This window comes from Ruditapes philippinarum, unplaced genomic scaffold, assembly GCF_026571515.1.
Source record: "Ruditapes philippinarum isolate M1 unplaced genomic scaffold, ASM2657151v2 ctg54_1_1_1_1, whole genome shotgun sequence".
Lineage (NCBI taxonomy): Eukaryota > Metazoa > Mollusca > Bivalvia > Venerida > Veneridae > Ruditapes > Ruditapes philippinarum.
The window spans coordinates 76,379-98,073 of record NW_026866108.1 but is presented as its reverse complement, the minus strand read 5'-3'; the positions used below and the strand labels follow the sequence as shown (position 1 = coordinate 98,073).

General features: G+C 30.8%; 1 protein-coding gene across 3 annotated transcripts; it reads right to left on the bottom strand.

The window, feature by feature from the left end:
* Window positions 1–2,269: 2,269 nt before the first annotated feature.
* On the bottom strand, window positions 2,270–21,435 carry LOC132731364 (paired box protein Pax-7-like). Of its 3 annotated transcripts, none has more exons than XR_009625874.1 (6): window positions 21,039–21,431; window positions 14,154–14,672; window positions 6,169–6,508; window positions 5,716–5,846; window positions 4,988–5,201; window positions 2,270–4,402 (listed from the first exon to the last, which is right to left on the bottom strand). XR_009625874.1 is itself a non-coding variant. In XM_060717538.1 (6 exons), exons 1-6 carry the CDS (start codon window positions 21,103–21,105, stop codon window positions 4,275–4,277), a joined length of 1,356 nt encoding a protein of 451 aa, XP_060573521.1. In that variant the 5' UTR covers window positions 21,106–21,435; the 3' UTR covers window positions 2,270–4,274. The 3 variants fall into 3 exon arrangements, 1 of the variants encoding a protein (XP_060573521.1); XR_009625875.1 differs by lacking the exon at window positions 21,039–21,431 and adding an exon at window positions 15,990–16,094; XM_060717538.1 differs by having other exon boundaries at window positions 4,988–5,160; window positions 5,711–5,846; window positions 6,176–6,508; window positions 21,039–21,435.
* Between the last annotated feature and the right edge of the window lie 260 nt (window positions 21,436–21,695).

Genomic DNA, 21,695 nt, shown 5'->3' with positions numbered 1-21,695 from the left:
AATATTCGCAGACGTTCTTCTGTCCATTGTTCACAGATGTTTTGTTTGTTGTGGTTGTTGTTGTTTTAGATGCCTAAGTCAAGTTTATAAGTTGCAAAGGACAGGGACAAGCTTCAGCGGTCCGACAAAAAGTATAGTGATCGCCTGAGCGGACACTAAATATTATGTTCTTGTTGGTGATTTTGTTGGATCGCTAAAATTTAGTGGTTGTAGTACCGCGAGGAAAATTTTACAAACTGTGCTTTATGCAAAGCTGACTGCCAAAGTTTTCAGTACAATTTACTTGTTTTGTTATGATTTTTTTTAAACAAAATATGATTTCTTTTTTCGTACTTTTACCATGTTGTTACCATGTTATACAGAGCGGTATAATATATGAAATAATAACATTACTTCAGAAACAATGTCACAGTGACCTCCCATGCAGTGAGCCTAAAACATGGAACGGCCAAAGCAGTTAAATGTTTACCACGGTGTATATCCAGTAACGCCGGAATGTGAAAATAACGCAAAATTCGTGCAAAAAGTAACACAGAATTGGAAATCCTGCCGGGTACCCACCATTTATTGAACAATTTTGCGTTATTTTTTGCACGAATCGTGCGTTATTTTTCACATTCCGGCGTTACTTGATATATACGGTGTTTACGGGCTGTCTGATCGGTCAGAAAAACGGCATGTGGCCCTCAGTGCTGTGTATTAATGGTATTCTTCCAAATATTTCAAATGGAAAAACACACAAAAAATAAGTCGGTTTATTACGTCACGAATTATGACGCACATTGTAAATGATATATTTACTGTATTGGTTGAGGGTTTATTACGGATGGAAAACACTACAGTATTATTTAATTCAAATGATTAAAATTGAAGAAAAATGAGCGATTTAAGCCGTTTGGCGCCGTTCATAATTAAACTAATAAACAACATCAGTCCGTGCCAAATACGAGAAAACATCACCGTGATACATCCGTATTCAAAACTAGTAGATCGCGGAAATTCAAAATGGGAGGCTTTTCAATTTCTTTGAAATGGTGTTATATCGAATTAATTGAAATTATATGCCTATTTTCACTTTAAAATCCTTGCTACAACGGGGTATGAATAAAATCATAAGCGGGTGCACCTAGCTCTGTAAATCCCCAGACGAAATTTGAAGTGTGTACTTAATAGCTTGACCTCATGCGGGGAAAATCTGCGAGTTATCGGGTATGATATGCTTATTAATAAGTTGTATTTAGATCTGTATGCGGGATACGAAATATTTGAATACTTTATCTGAATACTTAGTCAAGGACGTAAACGATGAAATTGCCTTATATAAAATGAGCCATGCATCAATTCGCTATTTCACAAAATCCATTAAAATCAAATTTGGGTGGTCCAAAGGTAACTGGTATATCAAAATAAATGTTGCATAAATCAGGGCATTAGAAGATCTTTTATATTTTATACCAAATAATTACTGTAAAAAATATGTCTTTATAAATACTGGCATAACATAATATAATATAATGTTTTGTTTTTGGTGCCCTTTGACATAGGTTATATGCTGTCCCATGTAGTTGTTTTCTTGACTTTTCCGTAGAATTACATAAAATTGGTCCTTTCTGAAGGCAACATTAGCCCTTAAATGTTCTACTATTTTCATTACCTCAATTTGATAAATGTTTTGTAATTGGTATTTATAGGTCAAATAAAAAATATAAAAAGATATAAAAAAAAATCCTTTAGTAATATGGAAAACAAAATACATGTACCACTTTGTTTACATTTTGCTACTTTGACAAAATATCCCACATCCGTTATTAATTTACTTGCATTGTATTAAAGCGATAAGCATATCACATGCTCTTAATCCATTAGTAATAATCTTAAAACATTTTGCATGTTCTTCAGGGGATAATCGTATCAACTTCTAAGGTGTTACATGTACGAGCATGTGTCCTCAAACACGTAGCCTAGTGCCTCTACAATCAGCCCTTTATTTTATCATCCATTACCTCATCATTACTTGTGAAGTGATTCGACGACATCAAATCATGTGACAATCTTGAATATTTAAAGGTTCTAAAGATTAGAACGTCATTTTTAAGTCGATATTATTTTTGCGCATTATATCAACTTTCAGGATTCCATAAGATTAACACCAATCTGGAATGTTGTGCTGATTATTGTGTTAATTTTACTGATTTAATGTAAACGTCTTTTTTTTTTAAAGGAAATATCTTTATTAATTAAAAACAAACAGCAGACACATACATTTTTTTCTGTATTTTATTTGTTGCATAATGAACATAGAATGAAGATGAACGAAAATATGTTTAGTGACGTAATAACCAAAACAAAAACAAAAATTAAACACATAAAAGACTAATGACGGCTGTAATGTTGCAATATGTCAGGTTATGAAACAATGAATAAACAGGGAAACTAACGGCATTGCACAGATACCATTCTTGCCAACGAGCAGTTAGGCCTAAAATAACATGTTCTTTCTGATAGGGGACAGGAGATTATAAAAAATGTAGCCCAGTGAAAAAAAAATTTCAATTTGTGTCAGTTGTTTGCTGTACGCTGCTTTCTAAAACATTTGAGAATACTCTTAAAATTAATAAATGATTTCTATAAAGGAATTTAATGTTTGTAAAATTGTATTATAGTCTGATATTTACATTTCTGACTTGGTTATTTTAAGTGAAGAGAAAAAACATTAAGAATAGGGGCTCGTGCTGAAAGGGAAGTTAATTTTGTGAAATGTGTATGTAATTCAAGTCTTAATTTTTTACATTATTACGCAATGTAAGTCTTGATTTTTTTATATTATGATGTGATGTCAGGTCAACGACATACATCTATAAACTACAATAAAACAGCATTCTGTAAGTGTAATGGAATATCTATAGTAATGTCTGACCTAAAACTTGTCTAAACATATATGTGCAGTAAAATAAAAACTACTTTTTATTATACAATGGTCATTAGACTGCATTTTAATGTAATTGAAATTTGTGTATAAATCAAGGGCTAAGTACACAGTGAGTTATGCAAACAAAATATTGTGGAATTTAATCAAACTATAAAAAGACAGAAGTGACCAGACATCTTGCATACATTAACTTAATTTAGTTGTATAGCAATAAAGCACTGTACAAATAACCGACTTTTATCCTCATTATAATACACAAAAATGCACTACAAGAATAATTTCTACATGCCCCACAGTCACTCGTCACTAGTAAATACTGTAAGTTAATATATATGTATAATTATATACATGATTTTGGCAAGGCAAGGCTAGCTTATTACTTGTAAAAGTATAATTTCACCACAATATATAGCAAAACATCAGCTGAAAAATAACATCTATGTAATTTTAAAAAGACTTATTCTAAAGATTATTTGATATACATTGTTGTTGTTCTTCTTGTCGTTGTTTTTGTCGCTGGCGTCGATGTTGTTGTTTCATTTGTGTCTGTTATTTTATTTCCTTATTTTATTTTTTTTTTACTCTTAGTCTTAAAATAATCTCGAAAGAAAATATCACGACAACCCATGACTAGTAAAACGTTTATAACGGTTTCTTTGTATGCGTATACCATTCATGTTTTGTTGAATGTTTTGTAAGAAATGATTAAAGTTGGTCACTTTTATACATTATTTTCCTGAGATTAAGTTTTTAAACTATTTTTTAGAAATTCTGACATTTTTCTTAATTATCAAAATAACTGGAAATATTTATAATTAAAAGAGCAATACAATATGTTGTGAGATAAAAAAAATGTTAATGCCATGCAATGTACAAAATTAACCGTTGTCAATGTGATTGTACCGGTTTATATGGTGGAAAAAACTATATCATCTTAAATCATTGGTCTACAATTATCTACATAGTCTATCTTATATACAAATATATACACTATCGCTAACTGTATGTCTAATAAGGCACTTGAATGCATAAAAGATTTCTATTTATAGTAACATTCCTCTAAACATGTATATAGAAATTACACAAAAATCTCATTCGTTGATCATGATACACTGTATATAGTATGTTATAAGAAAACGTTTGTGTCCATTTTTATATTGTTTTATTTCGTCTTAATTTCTACTTCAACATTTTACTTTATCTTAGTGCAGTTTGAATTCACTGTTCAATTAATTTCACCGAGGTTGTAAGCACATTGGTATTTCTTCTGGTATGGTTGCAGGACAATAATTATATGCTTTGACGATTTCTGTCATAACAATATGAAATAATCGCCAGAAAGCTTTTAAAATCCAGCCGACACCCTCCCACTGTCAGATGAATGCATAAGTCCGAGAGCAACCGCATGTTCACGTGATTTCATTCTTAATGCTGCCAAACTTTCGTCTGCTGCGTAACGCTCCATACTGGAAACTGAAAATAGAGAACGATAAGAATAAAAAATCTTAAAAGAATGGTTTGGAGGTGGCTATCCCTAAAACGCGAGTCATATTAAACATGGTAGTTATATAAATACATGGGTACAAGTTAAAAATATCAGAAATCCTGAAAACCCTGAAGTAAATTTTATTTCAATTGGTTTTATTTAGAAAGAGAGCTTTTAAGAGTAGAAAAAAACTAGAATTTCAGGCAAAAGCCTGAAAATTTGCATCCATGTATTAATATGTAAATTTTGTGTGTAACAGTTATAACTCTGTAGTAAAAATTCATTTACAAAAATTACTGTTAATGATGGTTTGAGTAAGGAATAAATTTTAAATCATTCTAAACATATTATACATGGTTTTCTTGTTAACCAAAATACGGATACTTACTGAATAATGTTTACTTTTACGGCAAGATCCGTATAAAAACTGTAAAACTCCAAATAAATAATTTAATACTGCTTTTCACTTACTCTAAATTTAGGAGAACGAAAACAATATCCTTGGCAATTTTATTATACGAAATTGAAAAGGCACTGCGCTCATTTCATTCATTAACCTTGTTATTTCTTACCTGCAGAAATATGGGGATTGTAATGGATGCTACTTTTAGTGACGTCAGATAGATGTGTCACGTGATTGGTGCCCGGATATCCGGTAAGTGCTTGCGCGGGGTTCTGTGTATTGGAATTTGCCCACGCTGTATGTGATGGGAAACTGTCATTGGTTGGTAAATTAGAATGAATACTTGACTGTAGACTTGACTGTAAACTCGCAAGGTTGTGCATCTGTAAAACAAAACGTGAGATGTAAATATATAATTAAATAGGCCTACAGTCGCCGGCAACTCTCGTTTGCTTAACATTTACAGTAATTACAGCCTATTCAGTATCACGCCAAATATACTAAATGTCCTTGTCCATCATAGGACTAAAGTATTCATCTGAGTGACGGAAAATTTCAATATATATATTACCTGCCTAGCAAACATCGCAGACCAAGAGCAGACGACAAGGTGCCTGCTGATCTTCGTCTGTAATGGTCGCATGAATATTGAATATATCTAGGATCATTAGTGCAACAATATCTTATTCTTAGACTGCCTTGACATTACCAATGCAAGAACATTTTTTATTCCCATAGTTTACTATAGCTTCTGACAAATTGTCTTTTATTTACTATTTGTTTAATGAATTATATGCTAAATTGTGGGATATATGGCTTTTTTATATTTCTAGGGAACGGATTTTGACAAAAAGCTTGCATCATGTGTGCTGTAAAGGCGAAATGATGTTACTGTACCTGGCTAGCATGATTCAAATAGTTGTCCATGATTCCATGATAAGGTACATGACTGTGCTCTTGTTTAAGACTTGATGCTGGTACAGAATGGTGTATCCCAGATGACATAGAACTTCGATGCCATATTGCGTCTATAATATAATAATATACAATATACATAATAAATGTAAATAAAAACTAAATCACCAGTTAATTGTTAGGGCACAGTTGCGCATGTTATAAAGAGAAAGATTAAGTGTATGAATTTTACTAGAATTTTCGATCTTCACATAATATCGATATAATTAGAATATTAAGTTGTGGTCGGCTTTTATGTTAATTCAGGTTTAATGGAGACGGTTCATTTTTGCATTAAGAATACATCAAGCGAACATATTTTGACATTTATAGATATCTTTGTTAATTAAGCCTAAAGAGGATAACGGCATTCATAGGTGTGTTTTGTTTTAATACCTTGTGCGGCAGGGAAACGTGTAGCCTGGTGTGTCATGTAACATGTATGGGTTGGAAGGTACGCCTTGTGGAACTTGTAGCAGACTGTTAAGGGCCGAGATCTGATTACTTCCCATTTGTTTACGCCACCTAGCTCTCCGGTTACTAAACCAGACCTGTACACGAGCTTCTGTCAACTTTGTCCTTTGAGCTAGCTCTTCACGAGTATAAATATCCGGATAATGTGTGCGTTCGAATGCGCGTTCCAGTTCTTCTAATTGTTCTGCGGTGAAAGTAGTTCGGCTCCGTCTTTGTTTGCGCTTTAATTGTAATCCGGGTTCAGAATCACAATCAGACAACTCTGAAAATATAAAATGTTCATAAATGTTTCATTGCCTGTAAAAACAGTTTTTATACTGTGCGTTTATTAGAAACCATTCTAAAAGATAAAATAATCCGTTGTATTTAAATAAGATTATATCCGTCGAAATTAGTTTATAACGCTTCCGCGGACAATTTATTTTAATGATATACAAATCAAAAGAAGATCATGCGATTTTAGAAAATCATTGGTGTTACACTTGAAAACGCATTGATTTAGGATGATTTACATAGAAGAGTGTTGTGCGGAGAGTTTATGACTTCGATTTACATGGCTATAAGCCGTGGGACGTCCCAGCGTTCATTGCACCATGATATTGTATAAGCTTGTGTGTGCCTGTTTGATCACCGTCAATAATCGAATCAAACATTAAAATTGACTTAAAACTTTTATTTCATAAGATGCTGTGATGTACCTAGACTTGACGGCGACTTTTGTGGATAAGTTTTTAAAGGGATGAACGCGATAAATTGGAGATTATAATTCCTTTCTGGGTGATTTTATGCTTCATTACGGCCAGAGCTCCTGTGTTTACTTTATAATTTTAAAGTTATGGCAATTGGCGTCAGATTATCCAAGAAATATAAGACTTAGCGTCGTAACTGAACATTTGGTTTAATTAGAGGGTAATCATTCTGAACAACAACTTGTACCTAAGACAAACTGTTCATGCATGGTGACCGTGGCAATATTGAAATAGTCTGTGAACGCGAAAGAATTTTTTTGTTGTGCATATGTAAAATTATGTCACATACGTTCTCTGTTAGTTCTAAATCTTTATATTTTCTTCTAAATGCACTTAACTGCATTTCTGTCAAGTACGTTATGACGATACTGATCTTATTTCTGATTGACCTGGTTTGTCATACTATGAGTAAGAAATCAAGGAATTATGTTCCATGTAAGGAGAAGCCATGTAGCATATATATGCAGCAGAAAGTTGATGCATACTTTAACAAATAGTGCGGATCAATGTCTCTTAGAAAGTATGCCAAGCATGAGATAAAAATACGAATATATTATCATCACAAAAATATATATAACATTGATAAATACCCTGAAAAAATCAACATCATTTAATGGGAATTCAATTTTAATTTCCGAACACGTCAAGGATTTTATAATGTAATCAATCACTCTGGAGGAAGCACGGAAATCAAAGCACAGCGGGACCAATCAAAATGACGGATCAAAGTGACTGCGGTCCGGGAGGCTGTCACGGATAGGTCATTATCAATCATTATTTCTCTCGTTAGCCAATCAGAATTGCCTAAAGTCGTGTAACCTAGTCACCCACCGCGTGGAATTCTTCAAGATATTTCATCGCACAAAATGGTTTAAAACGCTGTCAGAAATTACAAATTCATAATAATAAATTAAGCGAAATGTTCTTAAAATTATTCTTTGCACCGTGAAGCATGCAGCGATCGTTTTAAAAGACATTTCACGTTCATTTTAATAAGATCTATATTCTAGTATAAAGTGTTAAGATTTCTGGTCGTTGTTGCTTTTTGTTGTTGTTGTTTTTTTACTTTTGAATACTAAGAATTTTCATTAAAATTATTTTGTTCATCATGTTATCATACATTAAATCATTTGTAACTAAAGCATTAATACTGTCATTGTAAGAATATAAAGCAGGGAAATTAGTAGATTTTTAGAACGGTTTGTGCCATAGCTAATTGAAAGTTTGGCACGAAGTGTACGTGTGACAGAGGCTAGAAAATTCATGTTGGCAGTTGATAAATGACGCTATGGGACAACAGTATCAATTAATTCTAGCGCACCTCTATGTCACATCAGAAATGATATTTTGACCTCAATTCATGACATTAGCTATGACCCACCATCCTCCAATCTAAGGGCCAGCGGGATTCCTAGTGGATGAAAACCAAACCCTTTTAAGAACCTTTGGAATTAGGCAAAGATGTACAGAAAGTGAACTGAATTAACTTTTTGACAAATCTGTTTGATAAAAAGGAATGATGGACCACTTACCGCGTATATAATCCTATTTTGTATGACTTTAATTTCGTTGGACGAGGATTTCATATTGGTAGGCCATTTTGTATTCATGCGCGCATGTGATCGGTGTAGGAATTATGAGAAACGATATGACATCTTTAAGATGAACATTAATATTTGCATGAAATGGAATAAAATGTAAATACTTCAAACATGAAAGAATGAATAAAAAAGGTTAATTATGCAGTTTATATGATGTACAAACGGGTCTTTATTTCACACTACACATCCCGTCTGGCCAAAATGTATTAATGTATTTGACATGGATGGTGAAAAGCAGGCAAAATCATATTTAGTACCGTAAAACTACTTAATATTATATATCACTACAGACCAATATTACAACGCATTTTGTCCTCTTTTACAAAAAAAACAAAATGTTTATTTTTAGTGCATTTTTATTTTACCTCTTAACATTAAATTATACTTAGAATTAAAAGCAATTTATGATCATGAACAATATCTTATGATCCCAACCGAGAAACGTCTCATTGAAAAATATAATAATATAAATCATTCATATTCCGACATAGTGTGTTTTTCTCTCCATTTAATGAAAGTGGTCAGCTCTTAATATACCACTTGAGGCCTAAATTTGATAAATTCTTTGAGGGGAAAATCATTGAAAATGATCAGCCTGGCGTTAAGTGTTCTACGGATAATTACGGTATGACGGTGTTTGTTCGTGAATATACGGAAATTGTGCATTCTCTACGATTATCTCGTCTCAATTCTCCTCCACAACAATCTTTCAAAAGCCGCACGCAACATCTGTGTGCACGCGCCATGTGTTATTGCTATGGAAACCAACTGTCATTCGTTTTAAAAAAATATAACAGAATAGTTTAGAATACGTGAAATAGGATTAAAATTTATCTTGACAGATGTAACGTAAAACTTCTTTTTACTATCCGCACATCGTTTTTTAATGAAATATTTTTAAGTTTTCAAACGATTTCAAAATCGAGTTTTTTTTCGTTTAACCATGATAAGTTAATAAAATCTAATGTGTAAACACTACAACGTTTTTGCTTCAAAAGTCGCAATTTTTTTATAAAATATTTTATAATAGAATGAAATATAAAAAAAAATGGCTAATTAACCATTTTGAAAAAATTATCTTAAGCTCAATAATTGATTTCGAAAGTATACATCGATAAACCTTTGTTTTTTTTCTTCTTAACTTAACAAAAATATTATCTTATTAAGAAAAATGGGAAAACGGAAATTTTAATGCAAGCTGTGTCACATGGTTTAGCAAAAGCAACACCAATGAGACACATTTTTGAATAAGTTAAAATAGTTTTAGTATGTTTCACTTCAATTATCATTTCTTATCATGATTATTATCACAGATAGTGAAGGAAATATTAGATCAAGTTAGTAACAATTTGCTAGATTGACATTTAATTTGTCAGATAATTGTCCGTGTATTTTGATCTGATAAAACACGGCACGCGAGCACCGTCTATGATTGACACCTAACATGATAACACTGTAATGACTTAGATAAATTATTCGAGTTGCTGATGGGGTATGATAAATGTTAAAAAATATGGTCCACGTATCACTTTAATTTGTAAGCATTTCTTTAATATATACATTGTACTATGCTCAAATTTGATATTAAAATTAGATACTAGTCTCTTTGTAAATATAAAATAAACACGTTTTGACTTCATACAAAGTAGATACATTATGTTCAAAATTTTACACAAATAATGTCATCTAAAAAAATGGCAGTTTTTTAAGGAAGGACAAACTTTACTTGTCCCGTAATATAGGAACGCAGCTTCCAGTACATAGTTTATACATATCTTTATTCAAATTAGACGTATTCAGATTTCAATAAGTTTCTGTAATACAAATACTTTACTCAAGGATGAGCATAGCATATCTTTAAATATCATAACTATTGTGCTGCAAACAGTAATATGTAAGTTAACCAAATCATTACATTATATACTCGAAATAGTTGTACACGTTGATAAATGTAAATGTTCACACCATTTTCATTTATCTATTATTTTTATAAAGTGACAACCTAATATTTAAAAAAAATATTTTGTTATGATGGGTAGTTTAAAACAAATATAAATTGTTGTAATACGCCAATAATGTTCACAAAATCATGTAGTTTAATTAAATAAAAACTATTGTTAGTAGTGATGAGATCGTACTTTAAATGCCACGATTTGAAACGACTGTTTATACTGCAATCATTATTGCTGAAGTCAAGTTATTTCAACCTTTCAAACCAATCCAACCACTTTCTTTAGGTAAAAGCTCTGTTTGTACAGCAATCTTTATTGTTGCAGTCAAGATATTTCAACCTTTCAAATCAAATTTTACGATACTTGAAAATAGTTTTCCAGTCGATTTACTAACAACGAACGCCCGTAATCAAATTTGACAATGAAATTGCGGATGAAATTGATTTCTTTACTAGTCCCTGCTTGCTGACGTAACGGACATGCAATACGTCAATCATATTGACGTTCCGGTTACGTAAAACATCGCCTCGTGCCGCGAAATAAATCCAAACTGAAATTAATACAAAAGAAAGGGCCTTGTTGTATTTTCAATCAGTTAAAATTCTAAAATTCCTTCGTGCTGTTTGTTGATAAAGGTAATTTTGTAGAAAATTCAAATTTTTCTGCCGTAACTAATAAATTAGCTTCGTTTTTCATCCGTTGATAAGAATAGAATGATTTCTACCTTAAATTCATATCTTTACGCACGTTGAAGGGCGTTTTACTATAATATATTATAACTAGCATAGTAGAATGTGTTTGCTTGGTTACTCACTTAAATTCTACCCTCCTCACTTTAACATGGGTGCAAGTTAAAATATCATGAAAACCTTAAATCCCTTTATTTAGTCTTATTTCAATCGGTTTTATTTAGAAAAAGAGAGCTTTTAAGGGTAGAAAAAACATGAACTTCAGGCAAATGCCTGAAAACTTGTACCCATGCTTCAATCAATAAATACGTTCATTTTCATGTAACATGTAAATATATTTTGTTTTATAACTTAATATTTTACAATCATGGCTGATATCATTACTTGTGTGATAAGCACTACAATAGGTGGTCATTCCCTGGAGATATCGTTTTCATTAATGTTTCGGAAATTTGTTTTCTTTTCGATTTTAATCAGATGCTAAAACATGTAATATTTAAAGGAGGAAACGTTATAACTTAGCTCCAATTAGGCAGAGGAATGGGGTACAATTAAACACAGGAAAAGATGGTCCGGTAAAACAAAACTATACGGTACTTTTATACAGCCTGTTTCATTAAGAACTTCAAAGAATTTCTAAACCACGGGGCAATTCTTAGAAATTTTCAGCAAGATGTTAAGTTATCCCCTATAGGGTTGCCAGCAGGAGGCCGTATCACATTCATACGTATACTGCATCAGTCCATATGGTACGGTATACGGTATGAAAGACTAATTGCTAATCAAACATCTTGATAATTTAAAGTTTGTCTTCTAATTTTGTGATCCCCGCCGAGGTAGTCTAGGAACTCGCCGTCTTGTAGTGTAATTAAAGAACATAAAATAAGTTATGTCCAGGTTGCTTTACCATCAATTTAGGCTAATAAACATCTTAGTTAACTTTTATCCTTAAATGAATCTTTTTCATGTTTTTTATTATTGATATTAAGAAGAATAACAAAAAGTTATACAAAAAGTTGATACATTATAATCATTTTTAATATTACAACAGATATGCACGATCGTTTTAATTGCTTATCATAAATATTATGTAGTTATTGCTGATGTTTAATTTTGTTGTATTTTTAATATATCATTATCCATTTATATGTTGTTGTTGTTTTATACTCTATCTATCAATGCTCGCATTCATCATTATTATAACCATCTATTTCTTTTTCCATTTTTTTATTATCACAGACCAATTGGAGATCAAGTTTGATCAATTATGATATACAGTTCTAATCAAATACGAATATATCAGTAATAGTTACATTAAAACAATGCTTTCTTGGCTATACGAGGATGAAAGTGTATAATTTATATAAATGAACAATTACTCTATAACGATTGTTATACGATTAATATTTTATCATGACATAAAGTGTACTATGTCAGAATTGAACATATAAACAAATAACCAGCAGAAGTACTACAATTTACAGGCAATACTAACTAAATTTTCATCAAATAATAATACATGTCTGCCAGTCTTCGCAGACAAATGCTGCTAAAGTAATACTAACATTTTAAATCACAAAATATATAGTACGAGGAAATACGACGATGGCTACATGGGATAAAATATCATTCAAAAATGACCATATACATGTATGTAACTGACTTGAATTTTGATAAATACAAATTAGCGAACTAATTCTAATAATGATATTATATTTCCTAAATAAATAAAGTGGTATTTTGCGCACTTATACAAAGTAAAGGCAAAATTATATAAATTAAAGAATCACAAATTAGAAGAAGAAAAAACTTTTCCTTTATATTTGAAATAAAAAGAAAATGGATGTGATGGATATAAATGGATAAAATTTTATGAACAGAGAAGTAAAATGTGCGGTAACTCGAGGATTCTTGTTGTTTTATTAAAAGAGAAGTACAATTTAAGTTGAGGATGTTTGTTGTACAATATGTCTCTAATATATTTATCATGTACACCATTTCTCATTTAACATATCAACTCAATGTTGAAGTGATGTCAATAACGATTAATCTTCAAGCATTTAAATACAATAGAACATAAACAGTTTAAACAGGACAAGATGTTTCCATCTGACAACTATGATAGCTTGCAGCAGAACGCAGCTTTGTTCTCACAAAATCGAAAATAAAAACAAGTTACTACTGACAATGTTGCCTATTTTGTTTTCTCAGATAAAAAGTCATTTTTAAGAAACATAATTAAATCACAGGCTGACCAATCGATCTTCTTAAACAGCGCCATCATGTTGCAACAGAACATAGTTTTTATCAGATGAACCCCATTAACTTTTGCTATTCAATTAAATTTGATTCAAATTTTGATTACAAAACATTATCTTCATATTGTATCATGAGAAGTTAATGATGTTCTATTATATGTTTGATTTGTGACAGGGGGTAGGAGGACCGAATCGAGACTTGTAGCTTTGTTCCCTAAATCACAGTGCTAGACTGGGGGATCATTTATTTCAGAAATGTTTGCGAGCAAAGAAATATTGAAACATGATGATAATCATGAAATGATTATGTTAAAAGAAATAACAAAATAAATTAATGTATCCATAAAAACAATAATGAAAACAAAAAAGAAACAAACATTAATGAAAACAGTAAAAATGACCAAATTACGAGTGATAATTTTAAAGAAATGAAGGCGATTATTGTAATTTTAAGTTAAGTACAATGGTATAGACTGTAAGTAAGAAAGCAAGGCTGAAGTCGCACAAAACAGGGAATTGAGCCTTACTAAAACATATCGGAAACTAAAATTATTTTGGTATATGCAAAGTGCTTATGTTAAAACGTCAGTTTTGGTGATTTTGTAAATATCTTATAAAAGTAATTTAATATAATCAGAAAATAAACTGCTTTACTTACCATCATCACCATCGCTTTTGTCTTCGACTTTATCATGACCTAGGATACCATCTATGTCATGGTTACCTCTGACCTCTGACCTTTCAGTGTCACTCTCATGACCTTCACTCGAATCTCCATCAGAACCCTTGATATTGAACTTTGCCCTTAATACACGACTTATGGAACTAACACTAGGTACAGTACTACGGTCACAGAGTCCATCCTTTAACAGTCTGTCACGAATTTCCCAACTAAATATTCCCGGGTTGTCTCTTTTGTAATTTTCAATCTTCCTTTCAACTTCTGGTGTGGCAACTCTTGGTTTCGAACCACCTATAACACCGGGGCGGATACTACCTGTCTCTTGATATCTTTGCAGTATTTTAGACACACAGCCATGTGAAACCCTCAATTGTCGGCTGATAACGCAAGGACGTACTCCCTGAGCGGCCAGCTCTACTATCTTAAGCCGGATGTGGTTAGGAAGTGGTCGGCCATTGATAAATACCCCACCTAGCTGATTCACACGACCTTGTCCTAGAAATAAAAAAATACAGTTTAACTTTTCAGATACTACGGTGAATAATGTAGATTTGTGTATCCAACTGAAATTACTCTCTGCCATTCAATGATTTGTAACAATTAATTTCCTAAGTCAATGCTGAGACTTTTTTGGTCCCAAGTCAATGTTAAAAATTGGAAACATTCAAAAATTAAAATTTCAAACTATCTTTTGCATCCATCATTTAATAAAAATTCATAATTATAATAAATGAAATGTATGACAGGCATATAATATTTTTTTTAATCAGAATGTATGTTTTCTTAAATATTTTTCTTGTTTATTAACATTATTTGATTTAGATATACCTACAGAATATACATGATATCACTTAAAATGATACTCAAAAATATCAACAATTAGTAACCTTACTTTATGTTAGTATATTGTAATTGTTAAAATTTTGATATTTAAATAAATATTCCGTTTTAAATCATTCATTCCCTGTAAAATGAATTTAGATTTAATTTGTGTTTTATTTATGTATTTAATTTTAAGTTTGATTAATCTAATATTTTGTGAAGTTTATATTTTTTGGAAAAAAAGTGTTTTTAGTGTTAACTTATTACAATGATTTATACGATTTTGTTTCCATTTCTTCAAAGTCAATCTTTTCTTCTTAAAAAAAGATACAACTCGTGTTATTTTAAAATCTCCTTACAAACATTTAAGTATTTCGTATTTTCACTTTCAAACGTATATCTATTGTAGTGAACAATATTTCACTGATTTGTCTGTAACAAGTTTTTGTATAGTATACATTTTGAAATCTCTAACATCTGACAACAACGTTATTAGATTTCTTATGAATCTATGTTTTCAAATAAATTTACACATGATCCCGTTAATATGATAAAATAAAAAAGTAAAAAACACGGTATACCATTGTTACTTCTTACAAATAACTTGTGTACTGAAATTTACTACTTTAAACATTCAAAACTATTTTCAATATTTGATTCAGTTTTATTAATTACTGTTTAATTACGAGCTTTGAAATATAAAATGAAAAATGGATTTTATTAAAAAAAAAATAACAAAAGATTGACAAGTTAGTGTAAAAAATACAATAAGTAAGTTTTTCTGAACGTTAAATTTCAAATCTTATTTTTTTTCTTCTGTGAATATATTAAAATCCGTGCATGAAATATGAATCAAGAAAAAATGTACTGTTAATGTAAAAGGTGTTTAATTATAAGCAATAAGTCCGTTCCTGAAATTACATGGTTAGTTAGTTTAACATTTACACAGATAATTTATACAAGTATATTATGAGATGTGACGAGATGTACCTTTAAGAAAAACCTCCGTTTCAAGTTGTGTATATTCCATGTTAAATTACAATTATACGTTCATTCTATGGCACAAATTAATTTCACAATTAACAATGATCTGGTATCACCGGTTCACTTTTCAGTGGTGTAAGAAATTTTGAGGTGTGCTCGGAATAAAGTACGAGTTCATTAATATGCAAATGAGATAATGAATTATGCATACATTGAAACAAAAGGCGGGAGATCACCGGATGTGGTCCAATGCCTTACATCACCGTCTGGACCAGGGCTGATAAGCCAAGAGTACGCCTTCGTTCAAACAATGTTAAGCCTATTTATATTATTGGTTTAAAATTTATTCTTCTGGACTTCTGGACTCTTGAATGCAATTTATAAAAACTACCGGTCAAATCTAAAAGGACTGAAGGGGTAATTTAAAAAAAAAATGTATGAATTGCTGTAAATTTTCAGGCACATTATGCCTCACAAACAAATAAAGTTGTGCCTCTTTAGAAAAGACAAACATGAATTTTATAATGTTAACTATTTTTGTCCCAGGTTTAAATAATGGTTCGAGAGAATGTTAGATGCTTGTTACGTATAGAAGGTAGCCATATAATTATGTGAAATAATTTGTCGTTAAAGTAACAAATGTATGTGACTTCCATACAAAATACACTTTGTCACTATAACTGTTTTATTTCCAAAAAGCAACAGATAAAACAACAGAAAGCTGCTTAAGAAAACTGGCCAATGAGCAACTTTTCGGACACTATTAAAGTACATCAAAATTAAAAAAGCTTCTCATAAATAAAAGTAAAAGCATTACTGAGGTATAATTTGAAGTTACATCTATTTGATTGAACGATATAATTCCACGTTCAGTTCCTTTATCATTAAATTTGAAGACTGAATTTGTGTTGTTTTGTAGCATATAAATCACGTGCATTTTAAATGACTGTTTAAGATGGGGTTTTTTTGCAGACAATATACTATGTATAAGACTTTAATTACAGTATGATCTATTCAGTTTCTCTTCAGAAATGTTTCCATGTATTTTTATCATTTTTATTAATACATCTTACGGCATCAAATGATCATTTTAAAAAACGTCTAAGAAAATTGAAAGACAGTGTTTTGTGATAATTAATGAGGAAATGTTAATGAATTGATTGTTTCATTAGAACATTTGTCCTTAAAAGTTGCAACATGATATGTACATTAATCATGTATACATGTTTTATAAAAGCTATTATTGAACTGTATCAACTGTTACCGTTACAACAGACAAGCGTCTTTTTCTAGTCCGACTCTTTTGATCCTAAAAACAGATTACTTCCAATCTGGCCCCGTCAACTTATCATTAGTAAAGATCCATAAAATGACATCATCACAAGTGAGCTGGCCCCCTAACGGCTTATTTTGATAACCCCTAATTTTCTTTGATTGTACAGAAAACAAGTGGGCAAAGATGTTAGGGTGATTGAGAATAGATGGGCCGTGAAAGTGATTGCAACTAATTTATTTCTGTAGTGGGACACTAAGCGGTGTTTTATGACTATCATTCCGGATAGTGTTTCATTTATTTCAATAATTGTAAAATAACATCTTTAACGATCATTTCTATTTGTGGCAAATTCCAACGAGAGATATTGCGACATTAAAGGTACATTATGCCTCAGAAACAAATAGATTTTTACTTCTTTAGAAAGAGCAAACGTTTTATAATGTGTAAATGATGGTTTTAAAGATTGTTAGATGCTTGTTACCTGAAGAAAGTAGCGAAACATGTAAAATAATTTGTAATAAAGGTAACAAAACGTAAACAAAGTTGTGTTTTTGACTGCCATACTACTTCACTATAACCGTACATATTGCCAAAAAGCAACAGATGAAAAAGAAGGTCAAGGTAATTGGTCAATGAGTAACTTTTTGGAAACCATAAAGGTCACTATAATGAAAAAAGCTTTTAAGAAATAAACAAAAATATTTCTGAGACTTAATGAGCCTTTGAAGAGCTTTAAAAAGAAAAAAATATAAGTTATAGATACAATAGATATATGTAGATAGATGTGTAACAAAATGACAAAAACATTATAGTACATATGGGATTGCAAAAATAGCATTTTTCTTTAGTTTACTTTTGTCTATTTTTGACAATTTCAATTTTTTTAAACAAATATGCAGTGGGTATTAAACAATAATTATAGATTGTTAAGTGGTAATGCTTTTAAACAAAACATAAAATTTTCAAATTATCTAACATATAAAGTCTTCCTTAAAAAAAATAACATTCTCCACGTCAAACCTTATCGAATAAAGGTCTCAAAATTGCCTCGCAAAATAAGAAAAATATCCCAACAGAATTTCTATTTTATTAAAGCGGAATTGAAGGCCATAAAAACTTTGTCATTTCCATGAAAAATCCATTGCTTTAACTTTCCCTAATATTCTTCAAATGTGAAGAATCGGAGCACATTTATCAAATATGGTCGCTCCTATTTTAATGTATGCTCCTTTAACCCTGCCTACTTTCACTAACCGGTAGGTGGCGGAGATGAAAGATCCCTGATAACTTTTGGTCCTTTTTATCATAATAAAATCACCGGGATCAAATAGTATCTTAATTGATAATGACACAACTTAACAGCTTGTAATATTAGACAGTGATTTATGTTGTAGACAGGACTCAATTTATGTGAGAAAAGTGTGTGAGAAGCTGACCAGTCGAGTTCAAAGTGAAAGTAGAAATTAGCAGGTGAAATAGGCGGGAAATTAAATTTCGCTATGCATAAACAATCAATTAACTGGTCATTGAAACAATATACAAACCAATGAATATATCAGAAACTTTATCACACAAGGTTATAATTTGAAAATTACAAAGTAAACAAAAAGGCTGATGATAGGAATTTACCGGCATATGCATTTATAAACGTAACGTTATAAAAAGTAACCATTTAATGTCTGAAGATCATTTTATTATCGTGGAGATATTACAAAGTCGTTTGTTTATAGACCATATTTCTTTTTGGCATTGATCAAAATGAAGTTTTTAAAAGCTTATGATTCAAAATAAAACCATTTTGCATGTTTTACAGCTTGATTTTGTTACATTGTTATATAAAGTTAAAAAAAAGAAGAATAAAAAAATACAAGCAACTAGCGCGTATGTATGTTTAACTCATAGTCTATCTTTTTGAATCACATATGTCTTACATAGAACCACATATTCTTAAATCAGTCTTATATAAAATGTGCGCATGCGTACAGTGCATCATTTCATATTGAATACTTTTATTTTATTGATCTTTTTTACCTTGATTATTTGAATGTCGTGTTTTGTATATATTGTATGTGTCATATTTCTTTGTACCAAACTTTGATTTTCGGGTCTTCGGGCTTGTATATAGTGTACATAAATATATCAACATATAATATAATCGTCAGTATTGTTTCAATATTTAAACAAATGTTGTTCTTCAACCACCTTCTGTCATTTCAAACTCAAATCTATGACATCATAGAATAAATAAGTATAAATTAAATAGAAATAAATTATGATTTACTAGATTATATCATTTTATACGTATGCTATATTAACATCCACCAGAAAATAGCTCGAAATGAAAATAAGTGAAGTGTGCAGAAAGAGTTTCATAGTAAAGTAAAAGTACAATATTCGTATAACATAGTTCAAGATTAATTTATTTCACTATTTCAACCAGTTAATAATACTGACATTAATTTTGTTTTGGCCACTTGTGTTACTATTTGTTGAAATAAAGGGCCAAATATTCTTCTACTCCTAGACATAACACGTCATCTATAAGTAAAAGATAAAGGTTTGACTTTGATATGGATGCATGTTTAATTTATTATCACCATAAAATTAGTGTTGAAAAAGCAATACACAAAAATAAATGTAAAGTGTTATTTAGAACAAAATACAAAAAAGAACAAAAGACCTAAAAATAATATTATTATATTTGGTCTACGGTGAAAAAGTTCACAAATTTGTTAAGAGGAACAGACTGGTAAATTGTGCAAACTTTATGTAAATTGATTTTTTATGGAGACAATATGCTTAGAAACTAACATACATTCTAATAAATATCTTAAGATAACACATATACAATGTTGAGTGGAACTATATCATTGTATTTCCTGTATTGTTTGCTACAATTATATCACTAAATATGTATTACATCTTCAAAATGTAATATGTATATTGACATCAATTTATATAATAAATATAAGCAACAACAAAGCTTACAATCTAAGGAAACAAACAACACTGTATGTTGCTAAATAAACGTGTTTGTAGATTAATCTTAATACAAATAAAACAACAACATACAAACATGTTTTGTTTTTTTTTAATTTTATACAGGATATTAGTAATATAAAATGGTAACATTAAAGTTTTTATATCTATGTTATGAAACATTTGAACAGTTTAAGCAACCATCTATTATGAAACCTTAACATATATATTTTAGAAGACATATTTAAATACAGTTTTTGTTTTCAACGGTATTTACAGCACATGATCCCCGCCGGTGAAAATATTCGAAGTTAATTTTGTGGGTCAACTTTATGCATATTTGTTGCAGAAAATTGACTTTGTAAGCGTGATAATGCATTAGTTTCATTTGAATTGTATTCTAATTAACTGATAAACTAACTAATGTTAAATGTTCAGGTGGGCGGGGTTTATAAATGTAATGGTGGCCAACAACATTTTATACTCATACATCTGTGTAGTGTACATGAACACGACTGCTATATTTTATTTAAAGGTATCGAATGAGATTTAATTGCCATATACCATATATCTTATAATTCGCATTTATATATTCACAGAAATTGAAACACAAAAAGAATATTGTATTATTACGTCTAATGCTCTTTGACAAAGAACGTATTTTCGCCCTTTCTCATTGTTGCAATAACATTACAACTACCTTAAAACAACTACAATTGTGTCATTTCTTATTTAAACATTTTAACAAAAACACATATAACGGACGATTTTTCATTACCGATATATAATGCATACTTTACCTTCCAATGGAAAACTGGACATGAGTCCGAGTCCTGCAAGATGATACGGGAATACCGGATTCAGCATTGTTGTAGACGCGGCTTTCTTTGATATTTCTTTGATGTCACTAAGAGCGTTTTTTGTTCACAAATTTACCACTGTCACTCCGCCTGATGGCTTATCATAATACCATCGTGTTTATTATGATAACATAACACCGTATCGGTAACTAGTTAATGATTAGAGTAATTAATTCAGCAATAATCTTGTCTTATCTTAACTGATTGATACGATCATCACTTTCACTTAGCACTCAAATGTAAACTGATATCACGTAAAGGTGTAAAGATTTGCCGCAAATATGGCCACCCGATACGTTCGCTTGATTATAATATACCATAAAGTGGCCCTCGGAAAGCATAAAATTTCTTTAATACCTTGGAAAATTCTTTAAAGCGGTTGGTTGATACGGACGCACGTGACTGCAACAGCTTCTTTAACGCACATCATCGCGTGTAAAGATTCTATCATGCAAAAATTCACGCCTGAGGTGTGACGATTTCAATTTGATGTTTGAAAATTTGAACAATGTAAGAGGCTGGTTTCTCGCCTGTCAATCTTACAAGAATTTTAATCACTGATCAATGTACAGATAACTCTCTACATCACGAGGTGAA